The sequence below is a fragment of the Apteryx mantelli genome, chromosome 1, assembly GCF_036417845.1.
Source record: "Apteryx mantelli isolate bAptMan1 chromosome 1, bAptMan1.hap1, whole genome shotgun sequence".
Lineage (NCBI taxonomy): Eukaryota > Metazoa > Chordata > Aves > Apterygiformes > Apterygidae > Apteryx > Apteryx mantelli.
The window spans coordinates 199,224,398-199,241,727 of record NC_089978.1 but is presented as its reverse complement, the minus strand read 5'-3'; the positions used below and the strand labels follow the sequence as shown (position 1 = coordinate 199,241,727).

At 35.2% G+C, this 17,330-nt stretch overlaps 1 protein-coding gene across 2 annotated transcripts in view; it reads left to right on the top strand.

The window, feature by feature from the left end:
• LOC106495926 (metabotropic glutamate receptor 8) overlaps positions 1-17,330 on the top strand; it is a 193,340-nt gene that overhangs the window by 49,961 nt on the left and 126,049 nt on the right. For both annotated transcript variants that reach the window (XM_013956490.2, XM_013956489.2), the window contains exon 4: positions 9,894-10,094. In XM_013956490.2, coding sequence (XP_013811944.1) covers positions 9,894-10,094 — 201 coding nt within the window. The remainder of the gene's footprint in view (positions 1-9,893; positions 10,095-17,330) is intronic.

Genomic DNA, 17,330 nt, shown 5'->3' with positions numbered 1-17,330 from the left:
TTATTGCAGAGATAGCTCTGATGGGATGTTACTACCCCAAAGATTGCAGACTCCAAGCCCTGCCCTCTGGTCAGCATTCATAACCATAATCAGTTCAGATGTTGCAGTATTTTTCATGACATATCTCTGTAATTTAACCCTTGTGTCCCTGGAGAGACTCACATCAAGTAGTAGCTATAAATACTTAAAAGATTGGTATGCTTGGATGTTGCTACATTTATACTTCCAGGAAATGCTTTCCAATTACAAGAATGGCTTTTCTTAAGCAAGGTCTTAATCAAAAGTTTGTAACTAGAAATAATGCTCCTGAGGACAAAAGTCCCTAGAGTTTCTGTTTTGAAGCTTAAACTTAAAAGCTCTAGCAGTCAATGAACAGAGGAAGGCAGTTTTATATATACTGTTGCTATGCACTGAAGGTTCTCTGAGATTAAATGCTTACACACAATGAATAAATTCATTTTCTTGTACTGAATCCTTTCTCAAGCTGATAGCCGTTGCTATAGACTTTGTAGTTTTGTATTGAAGTCCGTGTTAGAAGTGCTCACGGCCTGTGGGGTTTTTAGACAGATGTCAGTTATTTCCACCTATGTGTGCCTAGACTATTACAGTAGCAATTTCCTCTTGGATTTAGATATTCCTGTGTGCAGTCTGTTGAAAATGCAAGTTCTGTCCACATAGCCACCTCAAGATCTGAAGTGATACTTTTTTTTTTTTAACTTGAGAAATTCAGCCAAACATTTGGTTGACTTTCTGTAAATGTTAACACTCAACTATACACTGTTCTGACAGTTAAAGAAATTTGGGATTTCTCCAAAAATTTGTGTGCTTCCTTAGCAGCCAGATTGTATGTACCTAAAGGAGTGCACTGGGCTACCAAGAGCAAGAGTGCACTAGGCTACTGAGCAGCAGGACTGAATTGCGTAGCGTGTCTTTGGATCCCAGTTATCACATGAACAGGATGTACAGCAGCTGCAAATTTTCACAGGCTTTAGAGAAGATGTAGTAGGATGGAACTGACAAATGCCTCCATGTTATTCCTTTCTTTTATTTGCTATTATTAATGAAAACATTTATGTTTATGGGTACAGAAATTCTAGGAAGAATTGAAAAGGTTGAATGCACCGAAATCAGTGCGTACCTCTGATTTTGAGAGTTAAAGTTTGAAAAATATTTACAATATGTCTTTGATCAAGTAGTCCTTAGATCTCCGTGTTAGCAAATAGTAAGCAAGCTTTCTCCTTTACTTCCTTTAGTTCAGAAAGGTCAAATAAGACTTCTGACGTGTTTTAATTGTAACAAACACATCTTTTGTGATATAATTCAATAATTTTTTTCCCCTTTACAACTCTGATTTGGTCAATAATCAGATAAATAAAAACATTTCTCTTTCACAAATCACACTTGTAATTTTTGAGGCTGAAATTTCCTGGTTTTGTAGAATTTAGGTAGTTGTGTGGAATTTAGGAATGGTAATTAAAATCATGGTTTTACCTTTGTAACTGAATTTTGATTGTAACTGTAGAATGATGTGTGTAAAATGAAAAGCAGCCGTCTTAAATCTGTCAACTTGAAACTTGTTTTTTTATAAATTGAATTTTTTAATTATGGATTTTTTTATTATTTGCATAAATAATGCAGAACAAATATTAACTACAGGGTTAATAAAGTGCAATTCAACGGTAACGTAGATTCAAATCAACTGCATTACTTTGATACATACAAAACCTTAACTCTTCTAAATGCTGTATTATACAAAATTTGCAAGAATGTAAGACTCTTGAGCAAAACTGAGATATGACTCTCTGACTCGAGTGTCTTCTAAAAAAAAGGATAAAGCAAGATGGGACTTGAGTACTATTTGAATGAATATGTAAATGTTTAGGAAATCTGCAAAATGCATGGAATGAATGATAAATAAAGCTTTGCTACATCTGAAAGTAGTTTACTCTCTGGCATAAAACCTGGCTAAAACCTAAGGAATCCTACTATGATATCAGACTTATGAATTGCTGTGGATCCTTTCTCAGCACTCCAATCTTCTCTCTCCCTTTTATTTAAACTCCTACAATGTCTTCTTTTTTTTCTGTAGATATTTCTAGAATAGGGATATGCTCTCAGATTGTCAGACATATTCCGGCAAAAAAGTGAATGGTTGTAGATATGAATGTCTATCAAAGCACCTTTTCTGGGGGGCAAGAATCTTCTGACAGTATCATTAATAATGCTCTACCTGCAGTTTCATAGCTGCAATCTACTGGTAGCAAGGACATATAACCTATTTAAATGTTATATACAGCTGCAGGTTTTGCCATAATAATAATAATAATATCCCTATTATAATAATATTTTCCTACATGGGCAGTTCATTTGATACTGACTATTAAGGCCTGCAAGAAATATTATTTATCCTGCTGTAATTTTGAGACACCTTTTTTTTTTTACAGGTGTGGTGCAGTTCTTGGTGTGGTTGGCAGAAACCATATACAGTGATGACTCATCGTTATTTGAACACAGTCATTATTGCTAAGCTTAGCATATACATCACAGCAAATCTTGGATTTGCAGGACACTATTTTACATAATACTGTCACTGTTAGATGTAGTAGACTCAGTTCTTAAATGCTTGAGAGTTCTGAACATGTGTTCTCCAGCCTTTTATATGCTATTTCAAGGAGCTACAATTAAGCAATTTGAAGGCATTAACTAGAAAAAACTAGGGATTTTTTTCATTCTGATAACAAAATTCAAGCCGTTGTTAGGGACTCTTAGAAAGCACAGAGATGAGGAAAAAAGAACCTTGTATTAATGCAACTTCAGTTTGTTTTTCTAATGGAAAACACACTAGTAAATGTCACACGTAGTATTTCTAAGAAAAAAACAATGTGACTAGAATTATAGTTTAACTCAACTTTGATGTATACTATTGTGTATTTGTTAAAGGGTTTTGCTGAAACTAATTTCTGATTTACTGCGAAGGTCAGGAAAAATGTTATGGTATTTCCAATGAAAAATATATCTGGGCAGGAAAAGCATTTTGAAAGTGCTATACTTTGGCATTTAGAAAACACACAAACCAAAAAATTAGTTTATCATTTAAAGTGACATTGAAATAAAAATCCTGGAAACACTGTCACTCACCTGAAGTGTTCTTTTTCCTATTTTCTGTTTGCAAAGTGGTTTAAAAATGTGAGGTTTCACCCCAGTTCTGGATAAGAAGCATTTTAAAATCTGCACATTCTTCTAGTGTTTGAAAAACTGTTTCTTACTCAGACCCTCACTAATTGGTCTTACTGTATGTTTTTTGTGAGCTGGCATAAACAGGCATAACCGCTGAAGTTACACCAGGTGCAAGTTCATTAAACCAGAGAACCACATCTGCTGGTTGTTGGAGGAGAGTACACAGTCAAATTGCTTCATTTCACTATCATTGCTTCCACATTCTCAATTTTGTTTTGGAATGGCTGGGAAAATTGATATAATCCTTAACTTCCTCTCTGAATTGCTTCCTAAACTGATATCATACTATTATAGAGGAGCTGTAGCTTTTGTGGGGCTCTTTGTGAACTAACTCATTCTCAAAACAAGGCTCACTGTTACAAAGTGGCTATTTGAAAAAGGCACTCAACTCCCCCACGATAAAAATATATCAACCCTTAAGTTCAAGTAAGTGAATATGGTGATCTCTATTATGTTATTTGTTCAGAGAGAGCAAACTCTTAGGAGCTTCTCTATAAGGTGCGAGGAAAACAGCTGAATAATCAGGGAAGGATTTAACTGGAGTAACATATGCTCCTGGTGCTTCCTGCTGAGACTGCTAAAATGACTTAGAATTTCTTAAAATTATAGATGACAACTTTCCGAGGAAAAAACGTTGCTGCAGAGATGGGAAGTTCTAGCAAATTCTGGCGAATAGAGAATGATCATCCCTGATTTAAAGATTAATGGTAGACTATTTACAAATGATTGTGATTTAGTTATCTTTGGCATGCACAAAAAGAACTATCTCAACACAGTAATGTTTATCTTTGGTTTTGTTTGCTTCCAAGTGAAGTTAAAGTAAAACCATTTTGTGAGCCAAGTAAATAGGATAAACAATTTAGATGTGAGGAAAAAATGTGAATAGTAGCTGGGAACAGAAGAAATTTTACTAGATATTGCAAATCCCCAAATGGTCAACACAAGTTTGAAAAAATCCCCAAAGAGTTATACAGATGCACTATCTGGCTTAAAGCAATAATTATACGCAAACAAATATAACAAATATAGGTAAAGAGAAGCTAATAGAATAAAAGTTGTTCATCAGTAACAGTTTTGTCTATTATCATTTTCACAAATCATTTTTATTGTCATTTTCCTCCCCCCACACTCCATTACTTGTCCTCGCACTGTTACTACCAGAGAGTTTTCTCTCCTGAATTAGAGCACAGGCTGTAAAAGAGCTGATTTGTCATTCAGCACATGTGAGAGGAGACAGGGAAAAAGAAGAGTGGTTGAGACTGAGAAAAGGTGGGAGGAATACAAGCTTTCTGAAAGGCATCTTTCTTCACTGGTGACAAATGTAACTTTAGGAGACTCCTGACCCTCTTGCAGCAGGATTTCTCTCTCTGCTCAGTCAGCTATTCGTGTTGCTGTGCTCTAACTGAAGGGGAAGACATGAAAGGCTTCATTTTTTAAGCTGTTTTTTTCAAATGAAATAGTGGTTTTTGCCCATGAGGCAAAATGAACGACCCTAAAAGTATGATACATAAACAACAGCAAATATAGAAATAAGTGCCATAAAATCATATGAAGGGAAATCTACAGTCAACAGTGTTTCTCACATGAATTATTAGTCCATTGCTAGTTGTTTCAATAATGACACAGAAAAGTTGTAAGTATGATATTAATATTATGTTAGTGAAATAAATGATATAATTTTACGAGATGATGATGGAAAAAGTATTTTCCATTTAAGTAACTGAAGACTATGACACTTTGCAACAGCTAAAGATGAGAGTTTTTAAACTGAAAATCTGTACAATATATATCTGAGAGTTTTCAGACAGTTGGATAGAAGTTTTCTGAGTTGTTAACTTTGATTTTTGGTAAGCTTTGGAGTATCAGGACACAAAAAACAGTGGAAGGCTTACACTGATCCAGTATTTGACCTGAACATAAAAGGTGACCTGGGCAATTATGTTCCAGTCAGTCCGAGGCAAAACACTGAATGACTGGTAATAAAGAACAAGATTAATAAAGAATAAGAATTTCTGAATAAGAAACTACAATGGTAGAAATCAATATGACACAAATAAAAAGAATTGAAAAATGGTTGTTAGGTTTCAGAGTGCATTCATCTGCTCTAGTTTAGAAATTTAATATCTCCATTCCACCAAACTGGAATCCCGCTTCTGTCTCCCAAAGCTGTCCGGTGCACAAATCCTTTCTCAAACCCTGAATCCTCAGAATACTGTTCCAGTCTGGAGCTCTAACCATCTGTTGTAGACAAAGTGTTTGACTCTAACCTTTGGTCTTCAAGGAGCATGAATTAAGATTTCAAGTAGATATATAGGACAGATTTTTGAAACTATAGAAATAATCATGAGAAATAATGCAGGTTGCACTCTGACCCAAATTGCCTTAAATGACACTAATATTAAACAGAATGATTGGAGACACCTGAATTTCCAGAAACGGCAGTAAATAAAACAAAACAAAACCCCAAACAAAATTTCCCTATATCACAAATTACAAAATAGGTATATCCATTTGCCTTACTTAGAATTTTTTTATATTCATAAGAGAATAATAAATAGGAACTCTGCTCTGGACTCTTTATATTGCCATGAACTTTTATTAGTGTGTAAATTTCATCTACATATGCCCTAAGTTCATCATTAAGAACATGGTCTCTAAAACATAGATAAGTTATGTAACATTTATTCCTTAGTAGATTAGTCACCTGTTGGTGAGATTGACAACTTAAGTTTTGATTGGTTAGATATTAGTTTTGATTATTTTAGATATCTCACCGGTGATATCATCATCCATGTATGAATTCATATTTTAGCTGTATTATATTAATCTTTATTTACTTACTCTATTGTGTTTTTAAACTTTTAATTAAAATACATTTTAATTTATTGTTGTGAAGGCTTAATTTTTCTGGAGTAGATTCCCTGAAATCCCTTGATTTCCAGTTCATAGCGGGGGGATTGACAATGTCACTTGCTTCTTCTTCACCTACAGACTAGTACTCCAGACACATTCCTTTATTCACCTAATCCACCTCTCACCTTACCGCTTATCCTACCCTGTCACAGCCGATCTCCACCATCCTGAGCAGCAGGTGCAATTATTCTTGCAGTACAGGAGTTACAGTAGCAAAGGGGAAAAAGAAATGGATAGAAGGGATGAAGGCAAATACCTGCAATGGTCCAGATGGTCACTCTTGTTCTAGGAAGTGGAAGAGTATCAGTGGCAACTCTTTCACAGGTACAGGCTCCTGCAGGATCTTTCCTGAGCTCATTCTAGTGTTCTGGAAACAGAATTCAAACAGGAGGAGCTAGGAACAGTTGTCACTTTACCTGGACCAGTGATATACCCTCCCTAGCTCTTCTCTAGCTCATGTGGGAAGAAGTTATTTGCAGGTGAGAATAGATGATGACAATAGGTTTTTCCAGATTTATATCTATGTATTTTCTCTGTTGGTCAGGAAAAGTCTTGACATCTTGCTAAAATTTCCCCAAGCTTGAACTTCTCATCATCTGGATTGGAAAGCACTATGTCCATCTTCCTGGATTTCCTTTGTATGTAAATCAGAGTAAGGATGGTGTGAGCCCAGTTCTTGTCACACTGTCAGACCACAGTGGGGTCAAGTGCCTGGGCTCAAGAGACGGGAACATCTTCTGATTCTTTTTAGCAAAGGCATAGCTCAATGCAATTTTTCCTGAGTATAAACTGTAGAATGAGAAATCAAAGTGGTCGTTAAGAAAGCATTAAAATATTTCTGCTGTGAGATATGTGTTATATTCTTTCAAGTCACCAGTGTGTGTAGAAGCATGTCTTGTAGAACTCAGTGTCAAGCTATAAATGAAACTGTTATTACTTGATAAACAGGTCTGAAGAAAAATGGTAGTCTTCCAAATATGTGATATTATCTTTGTAGTTGCTGACTATATTTATAGCTTAGACAATATGCATCATTCTATAGCTATACATTAACATTTCTTTAGGGAAGTGTAACGTGATCAAATTTTGCAGTCAGTTAAGCTGATAAGTTATTGTCATCTTTGTAAATTATGATTTTAGAACCTTGAGAATTCTAGAATGAGAAAATGAACAGAAACCTCAAAAAGAAAGAGCACAAAAAACAATTTGCTGTTTTTTCTTGGTTTATGGAAAGCACAGAGACTCTTCTTGTCTTTTGCCTTGCAGGACTGCTAGTTTTAATACTGATAATTCTGTGATGGTACTCACTCCTTCATAATTAAGGAAACACATGCCGTGTTAATAAATTCATTGGTTTTTTTTCCTGTAATTTATATGATAAAATGCTTTCTGACCACATATCTGTGAAAACTAAAGGTGAAATGTTATATTGTGGAGGAAATTTCTACAAATCTTATATGTATTTAAGCTACAGTTTAATAGGGAGTGCAATACTAAAATTTTTTGTTTTTTTAATAGCTGTACCACTTAGTACAATGTATTTGCATAAGGGTTTGCAACTTTCAGTGTTTCTTGATTTATTATTTATTATAGAAAGGGATTCCTCCTGTCTTCTCACCATCCCTTGCCTTTCAACATACGCATACATCTGTCTGATGTGTGAAGGGAATTATATCTAGCTTGGCAATAAAAAGATGTATGTCTCCTTCAAACTTCTCTTGTCCTGACCATCCCATTCAGAGGATGAGGAATCTCTTGGGAGCACGTACAGGTCATTGGTTCCTGTGTGCCTGTAGCAGCTCTGTAAATCCTGTCTTGTCATTGTTTGGCAGTCCTTATCTAGGCAGGAACAGTTAAGGTAGGGCTCGCAAGCTCTACCTGGGGATCACTGTTGGAAGCTAGTTCCCAAATGAAATAATTTAATAAAGTTGTAATCTAATTAATCTGCATCCTATTTATCCTCCTTTATGTCTGGGCAGTGCATTTTAACTAATTGTGTTAGCTTCAGCATGTGCAAGGAAAAGTTTTTCTGTTTAGCATGTGTCTCATGCTATTTACTAATATTTTGCCAATCATTAGATAGCATGTCTTGAAAAGCATCTATCAAATTACTTGTAATCAGTCACAAAAAGGGGTTATATGCTTTCCTTTCTGAATGACCAGTATCTTTTTCAATAAGTAGTGATGTTTTTTACTAATCCTTGAGGAGAAATAAAAGGATGTCATGATTTTTTCAGCGCTATCTATCTCTCCCAGTGCTCAGGGGTGTTTAAAGCACAAAACACTACTGATTATCAGATTACAAATTTGTTCAGTTCTAAGAAGTTACCTGTTACCACTGTAATGGGAGACAGTGGCAAAGCACAGTAGGCAAACAGAAGAAAGGCTTGTGAGTAGAGCTACTATTTGTTTTGGTATTTTTATTTTTCACATCATTTGTGCTTGCATATTTTGCCTAAAGAAAGATCTTGAATGCAGTATATTTTCAGACATAAATAATGGACTTTTAAAAACTTAAGTATATCAAAATAGGTATATCTAACTGAGAGAAGCCTGTGCTTAGAAATAGGAGTAAAACATAGCAAATAAAATATTAAAAATTAGAACATAGAATATTAAAGTAAAGAAATGATGCATACAATTTTGGTTCATTTATAAATAGTCTGAAACAATGTGAATGGAATATTTTCAAACTGAATGATTTGGTGATCTAGCAGCTATTCTAGGTATTAAATCTTTTGTTCATTGAGCCAACTGACCCAATGTAACTGAGCTTGACTGTAGACTTCAGTAGGGCAGATTTCACATCTGTAGTTGCGGAGTCTTCGTTCTCCCTGTAAATTAAAATTCTGAGACTTTGAAATCAGTGGCAGAATTCCTGTAAACTGTAAGAGACATGGGATTTCATGTTGGGTGTCTGCTTAAAAATATAATTTTCCTTCCTTTTACTTTTTAACTTTTCCACTTAGTACTATCACCCTGAAAGTAAAAGTTGTCTCTAGACTTGGACATGAATGATTGAGGTTGGCAATCCCACTAGAATCAAAATTTCATAATGTTTTGTTTGCTCTGTATTCGTTCTGCAGGAAAACTGTCCCTGTAGGGAAAAGAAGACAATACATGGTTCTCAATATGAATTATAATTCATATTGAATTATAAATCCAATAAATACAGGAAGAAGATCTCAGAATAAGCGCTGTTCAATATAGAAACAGACGGTCACATCACTTAGCAAATATTCAGCTACTTTCCCTGGCATGTTTAAATAATCCATATCAAACAATAGATGTAGATAAAAATCAAGGTAGCCTCAAGTTTATCTAAAACAGAATAGCAGGCTCCTGTAAAAATGTTCTATAAATAACAATAACCAGCTGTTCAATGAATATCAGTAAACTGGAAAGAAAGATTGTAGAAATATATACGTATACATACATACATACATACAGACATATATATATATATATATAAAAACTTTTTCTTGTAATTAAATGTTCTATCCTCCTTCCCAACCCAGAACTCAACATACTGTTTATATACCTGGCACAGTGTACAATGATTAGAGGTAAAACCAGATGGCCATATTTTTACTTGTCTTGTTTATTTAGTTGATGGATAACTGAGTCCTAATTTTACCCACCACTCTGATTGCAATCATTTATGTTCTACTATGAATTTTCACACACACACACATACACACATGCACACAAATAGAAGTAAACTGACTGTTTTTCTTCCTTAGGCTTAGAAAGAATTGCAAGAGATTCAGCGTATGAGCAAGAAGGAAAAGTTCAATTTGTAATTGATGCTGTATATTCCATGGCCTATGCACTACACAACATGCATAAAGATCTCTGTCCTGGATATATTGGTCTATGCCCAAGGATGAGCACAACTGATGGTAAAGAGCTACTTGGTTACATCCGAGCAGTAAACTTTAATGGTAAGTTACATGTACTCTTTTTTTTCCCCTTCTTCTTTAACTGTTTCAGAAGTGTCAAGATGTGTTTTTTTCTCTATATAGGACACTTTCAGGCACAGTGGAAAACACAGGATTAGAAGCAGTTCTCTTTTAATCAGAAGTGTGAGTTTTTCCACCTGTTTTGAAACCCCAAGTGTATTTTTCATCTTAACATTAAGCTGCTCCCAAAAGAGGCAGATGTAAAAAATAAGAATCTGTCAATCAAAACATTCCAGTGAAAAATTGCTATTGTAGAAAAAAGTTGAAGACTCATGCAGTCCTACTGACAGATTAGGATCCTCTGACAGAGGTTGCTCATCTTTTCCTTAGAGAATGAATTGAAAAAATAGCCCTGTGAAAATTGCTTTCTTCTGAAATTACTGTTAACAATTTTCCTACAAAAGTGAATAGTGTGGAGTTTGCTTTCAGCTTGCATATTTAAATCTCAATTAAAAGACTCACTTGCAGTTCCAGGTTCCCTTCCATTTCATTGTTATTTGATTCAGTGATTTAGTCAGCTTTAACACAAGTATGATATATATTTTTAAACTACACTGTATAATATTATGTGCAGCTGGGATCTGCCTGCTGGGGAAATGCGGTTACTGTTGCTTATGTTGTTAACAGTAGAGGCCAATAAAGAACAGGCTTAATTTATGAACATTAAATTGAAAAGGATAGAACATACTCGATGGTGAAATAAAGTTGCTGAAAATTTACAATATTTCATGAAAGTCATAATTGTCGTAGATCACATTTGCCATTATTTTACAAAGAAATGAAACAATATTCCTTGCTGTATTTTTTGTTCTCTACTTGGCAGTAATTCATGTACCAGACATGCCTCCTAACTATACAAAGAGAAGGTGTGTCTATCACAATTCACTCCAGTGACCTCAGCTGCCAGCCTTTTTGAAAAAAAGCACAAGGTCATTTTGAATTTAGTTTCCAAGTGGAAGCTTTTTTTGCTTTAGGTAATGTACCAGACCATTTGGTTGATATAAATGTTGGCTGTAGTTTACAGGTTTTTTCTCTTCTAAACCTTTTTTCTTCCTATGAAATTTTCATGAAAAGGGAATCCCTCTCTCCAGGAATATAAAGACAGAGGGAGTTTAAATGATTCTTTAGTCATTTTAAAGAAAACCTGGAGCAAAATATGTGTCTGGCAAATGGGAAATGTTGTTACGATGACAAAGGTAGGTAGCATATTGTAAGGCTTCCAGTGATAATTATCTACATTTCCAGTATATATTCTTCTGAGTCTGTGTTGTTAAAGCATAAAGTGATCTATTTTCATTTGGTTGGCATGAAAGTTCAGCATAAAAAGATAAGCTGTACATTTTATATGAAACCTTTCTCTCCCTAAAGATTGTTGTATTTCATCAATACCTGTCACGAATTCTCTGGCTGACTGTAACTATTGCAGCAAACAAGGGGAGATGAAAGAGAAGGAGAAAGCAATCTGGACACTAATGAAAATGTATCTATTTTTAAACTAGTGATTTATTAAAAGAGAGTAAAAGAAAAAAAAAAGAAACAGTTCTGTGAAGTCAACTTTCTGTCTCTTGGGATACATTAAGTCTTTCCTGTGTTGGGCTAGTCAAGATTATGTACTAGTGTACCATATCTTTCTTTGTGTCACATGCCCGAATATTTACTTTTTTGGAATTGTGCCCTGGGAGGCATCAGCTGAGGACAATATTTAACAGTGTGCCTTTTCTTATTAAGCTCAAATTCCTTTTCCTCAGGACAGCACTGTAGTTGTGTCTATCTTGGTTTCCAGAGGTGTATTTAGGTTGCTAGACCTCATGTGCTGGGAGCTGAGTGGTGCTATGCGTGAATTTTCACAAGAGCCCTTGGATCAGTCATTAATAGTGTAGTGTATTAAAAGTGAACTGATACATGAAAGGAAAACCATGCTGTACAGCCATTCAGGGTAGGATTTTTCTCCTAATCTTGTCACAGAATCACAGAATAGTTGAAGTTGGACAGCACCTCTGGAGATTGTCTCCTCCATCCCCCTGCTCAAAACAAGGTCAACTATAGCAGGTTGCTCAGGGCTTATGTACAGTTGGGTTTGGAATATCTCCAAGGATCGAAAATCCTCCAACAGCCTCTCTGAGCAACTTGTTCCAGTGTATGACCACTCTCACACTAAAAAAGTTGTTTATGTTTAAATGGAATTTTCTGCATTTCAATTTGTGTCCACTGCCTCTTGTTCTTTCACTGGGCATCAATGAGTAGAGTCTGTTTCCATCTTCTTTACTTTTACTTCTTTACCCCATCGGATATTTATGCACAGTGATAAGATACCCCTGAGCCTTTTCAAGGCTGAACAGTCCCAGCTCTCTCAGCCTCTCCTCCTATGTCAGATGCTCAAAGTCCTTAATCATCTTTCTGACTCTTTGCTAGACTCACTCCAGTCTGTCCGTGTCTCTTTGCCAGATTGCTATTTAGGAAGAGATTACTCATGGCAAAGACAGTAGGACCTGCCTTTCTTGTTCCGACATATGGTATAGAGGATGAAGGAAGGAAAGAAAGAATGGCCAGTGTTGTATTTTTATGATTTAAAACTATGGAAGACATCCTCTGTACCTGAAGTTTTACTTACCTTTATACAGTTTGCCAATATTCTTGATATAATAAAAAGATACATCAAAAGCTGTGGAAAAATTATTCAAAACTTTAGAAGCTGTGAGGGCTGCTATTGCACCCTTCCTGCATCCAGAGATCCACTGCTTTCATATATATTCCTTGCTGGGACAGCTGGCAGGATTAAGCCCCTGCTCCACAAGACAATAACAGTTTCTAATATTGATACGTAACTGGCATTTTATCAGATCCTCAAAGATACTGAGCCAACTTCTCACCTCTCCTAATTCCATATATCCCTCTTAACCAATGTAGTATTGAGTTGGTGCAACTACCATTAATATGCTGTCACATTCAACTCAGAAGGTTTCACATCACAAAGTATGACCTGTATTATGAAGGGCACCTTCTCATTATATGGAGAGCCTTTGTAAGGGGAACAAAACATACATATTTCTGTTCACTGGAGTATTTCTTTTTTGCTTTGATTACAAGTAATCACTTTTGAATGTGCTTACTTTTATTTACTCTGTTTGTTTTTATTTGAAGAAGATTTGTTACCCTGAAGGATTCATCTCTCTAATATTCTGTGACACCCTCATGACTGAAGAACGGTCATAACCATCAACACACTCTGTACTGATATAATTGCTAAGACATTTGTTTCTGCTTAGATATATTTCTACCAGTTCTAAATTAAATGCAAAATATCTCACAGTTCAGCATGATTTTGAAGGGGATAGCACTTCTGCTTTTGTAATAAGAATGAAGAAATTTATTTGTACATGAGATTTGGGTTACTGCCTAGTGTAGTTTTCTATTTTATTATTGCCTGTGTTTTTCCTAGGACAGCTAGAGACTGTGTATAGAAAACAATTTCTTTTCATTTATAATGAGCAGTTTAATCATTATTTTCATTTCACAGAGGAAGGGACCTCTAAGATGTAGAATCTTGTGTATGTTCTGACAGATGTACACAACAGCCCATTGTTTTGTACATGGAAATTAAGAGTTTGTAAACAACAGGAAAGTATAAAGATTCACATTTCCAAGCCAGTGTGTTGAGATGCAGAATATATAGTTCCCTGTGTTCTTTGTGGGAGCTGCTGGTAGACCATAACCAGCCCTTTCTAGCTATTTGATGAAAGAGTATTTAGAGCTTTCAGAAGCTTCCTGCTTCTACTTCTCTTCTGTCACTTTGTTTTCCCTTGACAAAAAGTAAATATGCTATCAGTTTATTTTATTTTTTTTAATAGAGGTGCCACATTTGAAAAATTTTCCCTGCCAGTTATTGTAGTCAAACAAAATGAGATATATATGTGAAATTGGTGTTTAAGGTTTAAAATTATTGAAAACAAATAGTTTTTCTATTAATTAGGTTTATAAATGATAATGTGCACAATTGTGTAATTGTGTCATGATGCAATTTCATCTTGCATCACATTTCTCCAATATTCTCTCTTGATATGACTTCATTATTCTGCCTACAAAACAAGGAGAGATTTTCTAAAGGCTTTTATCCTGGGATGTGCTGAGTGTTTCGTGAGAAGTTTTCTGCTGAACTCAACATAAGTGCTAATCATTTTGTAGAAACAGGACTTGAACATGCATTCATGTTGGCTGAAGATGTTTCAAAGATACAATGCTATTTCTTGGGAAGGGATAAAACATGGAAAGAATAGACTGATCAGTGTCCTTCTCCACAGTTGTTGCACTACAAAAGTAAAGATCAAAATTTAAGTACCAGAGTAAAATTGACTATTGCTCATATTGTACATAAAACATTTAATGTAGAAGAAAGCCCCTCTTTCTACATATAGATTTATAGCTAGTACAGCATGTAGAGTAGCTGACTGTTTTGTGCCTACCTTTAGGCATATATTCATATATATATATGTATATACACATTAACACAATGTAACAATTGCAGGCATAAATATCTAGAAAATATCAAAAGCTTTAACACAATATATTTACAGTCATTACAATACAAGTCTTTCACATAATCTTTAAGGTAAGGGCAGAATTTTACCTATATTTGCATACATGCAAGCAGACATCTTATTTACTTTGATGGGCTACTCATCCTGTGGGGGAACAGAGAAATTGCTATTCTGACATCCTTTGAAGTATGCTGGGAGAAAAAAGAAGGGCGCAGAGAATAGGTGGAAGCACCGACTCTGCTGGCAATGTCTAGATAAATGTTATCTGCTGCTGCTAGATGTCATTGGAACATCATTCCCCCTTCCGACTGAAGAGGACACTCAGGAAATATATTCTGACTCTTGGTTTGCAACCTTTTCTCTGGGCTTTTCTGTGATAAAGTAAAGCAACAGCTTCACTTGCTGGGTTTTTTGTGATAGATAACACTTTGCTCAGGAAGGTTGTGGAGTCGCCATCCTTTGAGATAGTCAAAACCGCCCGGACATGGTCCTAGGCAAACTGCTCTAGGTGACCCTGCTTGAACATGAGGCTGGACTAGATGAACTCCAGAGGTCCCTTCCAAACTCAGTGATTCTGTGATTTTATAGTCCTTACTGGATATGAAACAAAGCAAAAGTAGATCATGCACCTTTTCTATATGTTAAATGAATACATGCTATCCTTGCTCTATTCTTCTGACACTAGTTTCATAGTTGGAGTGGACCAGTAAACATCTCTTAATTTAGGTGTTGAATATGATAATTGAATAAATGCCTTTGAGAAAAGATTAATTTTGGCTACACAGACACACAGACACATATGCATGCATGCAGCATCAGCCCTATTTAAAAGGCAAACATGCAAAATTTCCTTCTGAAAAGTAAGAAAGACACTAGAGAATGAGGACATAAAAACAGAAACTGGTAGGCAAGCTCAAAATGGGCAGTTGACACCTGTACAGAATTAATGTCTTTAATAATTGTTATACATTGTAATATTTTTTTCCCAGAAAGCAGTATCTATAGAGGACTTTAAAAAAAAAACGACAAAGAGGGGAGTTTCTCATGGAGAGTTTTTAACCCTTCAGAAAATCATTTTTGTGGAATCACCTGTTTACACAATTCATTTGCCACTGCTATCGTTTGAAGTTGCTAAGACATCAATCTGAATCTCAAAACTCTCTTGAATAAATATTCATCTCAGACTTGGTTTTAAACATTTTTTCAAAGAAACCTGACACTTCTCTATTCTTCCACTGAGTACAAAATTTGCATTCTCGAATCATTATAACAGAAGCTTTAAAATCAGTCCTTTTTAAGATTGACATGTTTTGACATTTTTTAAGGCATTAAGCACAATAGAACTAAATGTCTCACTAAAAATGTATGGGAGCTATGCTCCTAACTCAGATTTTTTTTAAAACCAACTCTCAAATCTATAGTTACCAATACAGAAAAAAAAACTTTTTGAAATAGTTCAAGTTGGGACCATCTGTGTTTTTTAAGTTATGAGCTCTTACTGGCAGTACATCATTTAGCAGTTTGTTATGTCAGAAACACTTAACATCTTATGATGCAACTAGTACCGTAATATTCCGATAGGGTTAAAAAATAGCTTTGTATAATGAGATAACAGCAGATAAGTAGAGCAAATAGAGACAAACAAGATAAAAAATGTTACGAAGGGCTGAACTCTGCTCACCTTGCTGCTAGGATTCACTGTGGTTGCTACCCCAGTTAAATTAATCTGTACTCTGCTGGAAAAAAACAAAAATATAGCTATCAGCTGTAGAAGTGGTAGTGGAAGGGGGATGTCTACTGCAGATTTATTAAGATCTGTGACGTTTGTTCTGCTATTTATCACATGAAATGTTTCATTTAATTTTTTTGAAAGTCTTGGTGTTGACAGAGGAATGTTTGAAAACATGGCTAGAGCTTAAACTAACATAGACCTGAACACAGTAAAATCCCAGAATTTAAAATAATTCTTTCTTTTCATATTTTTTTATCATGCTTTTGGAAGTATCTGATTTGGCTTGTGAATGCATGGGGGCTGTGTCAGACAGTCTGTAATAAAGAATCCTGATGGCCAGTTTCCCGTGTCTTTATGCTAAATTGAGAAAGCAGCAGTTATGTCTCTTAATGTCTTATTGGGGATGAGCAGGGGATGATTTCAAATGAATTCTGCTTTGGCATGCTAATTATTTTAATGGAATTAATCCAGCTGGCTGTACAAGTGACTAGAATTGCTCAGTGGTCTGAATCACTCTTCGTGGGCTTAAGTAATGTATGGTTATGATGTAAGCTAGCGTAGCAGGCAAAGTCTGGAAGTGCTGTGATTCTCAGGTACCTCATGAATCCATGTGATTAAAATCAGAGATTATGAAAATATTGGGTGTTAAATTAGAAGGTAGAACCTAAAAATAAGTCTGAGTTATAGCTGTGTTCTTGCTTATATACAGACCTGAAGCACTGATTAATTGAGGAATATATATGTTCCACATACAAAATTCATAATGTGCTATGTGATTGAGGTCAGTTCTCTATTTTCCTGAGCAAGGTCTAGTTCATAATGTATTTTAATAATCTGTATGTGATAAGGTGGTAAAAGGTGATAAAAAATTTACCCTTATTACGCAAAGAAAACTGAATTGTATCTCCTGATAGGTGCAGGGTATACAGACATATTAAAGAACAGTTTTTT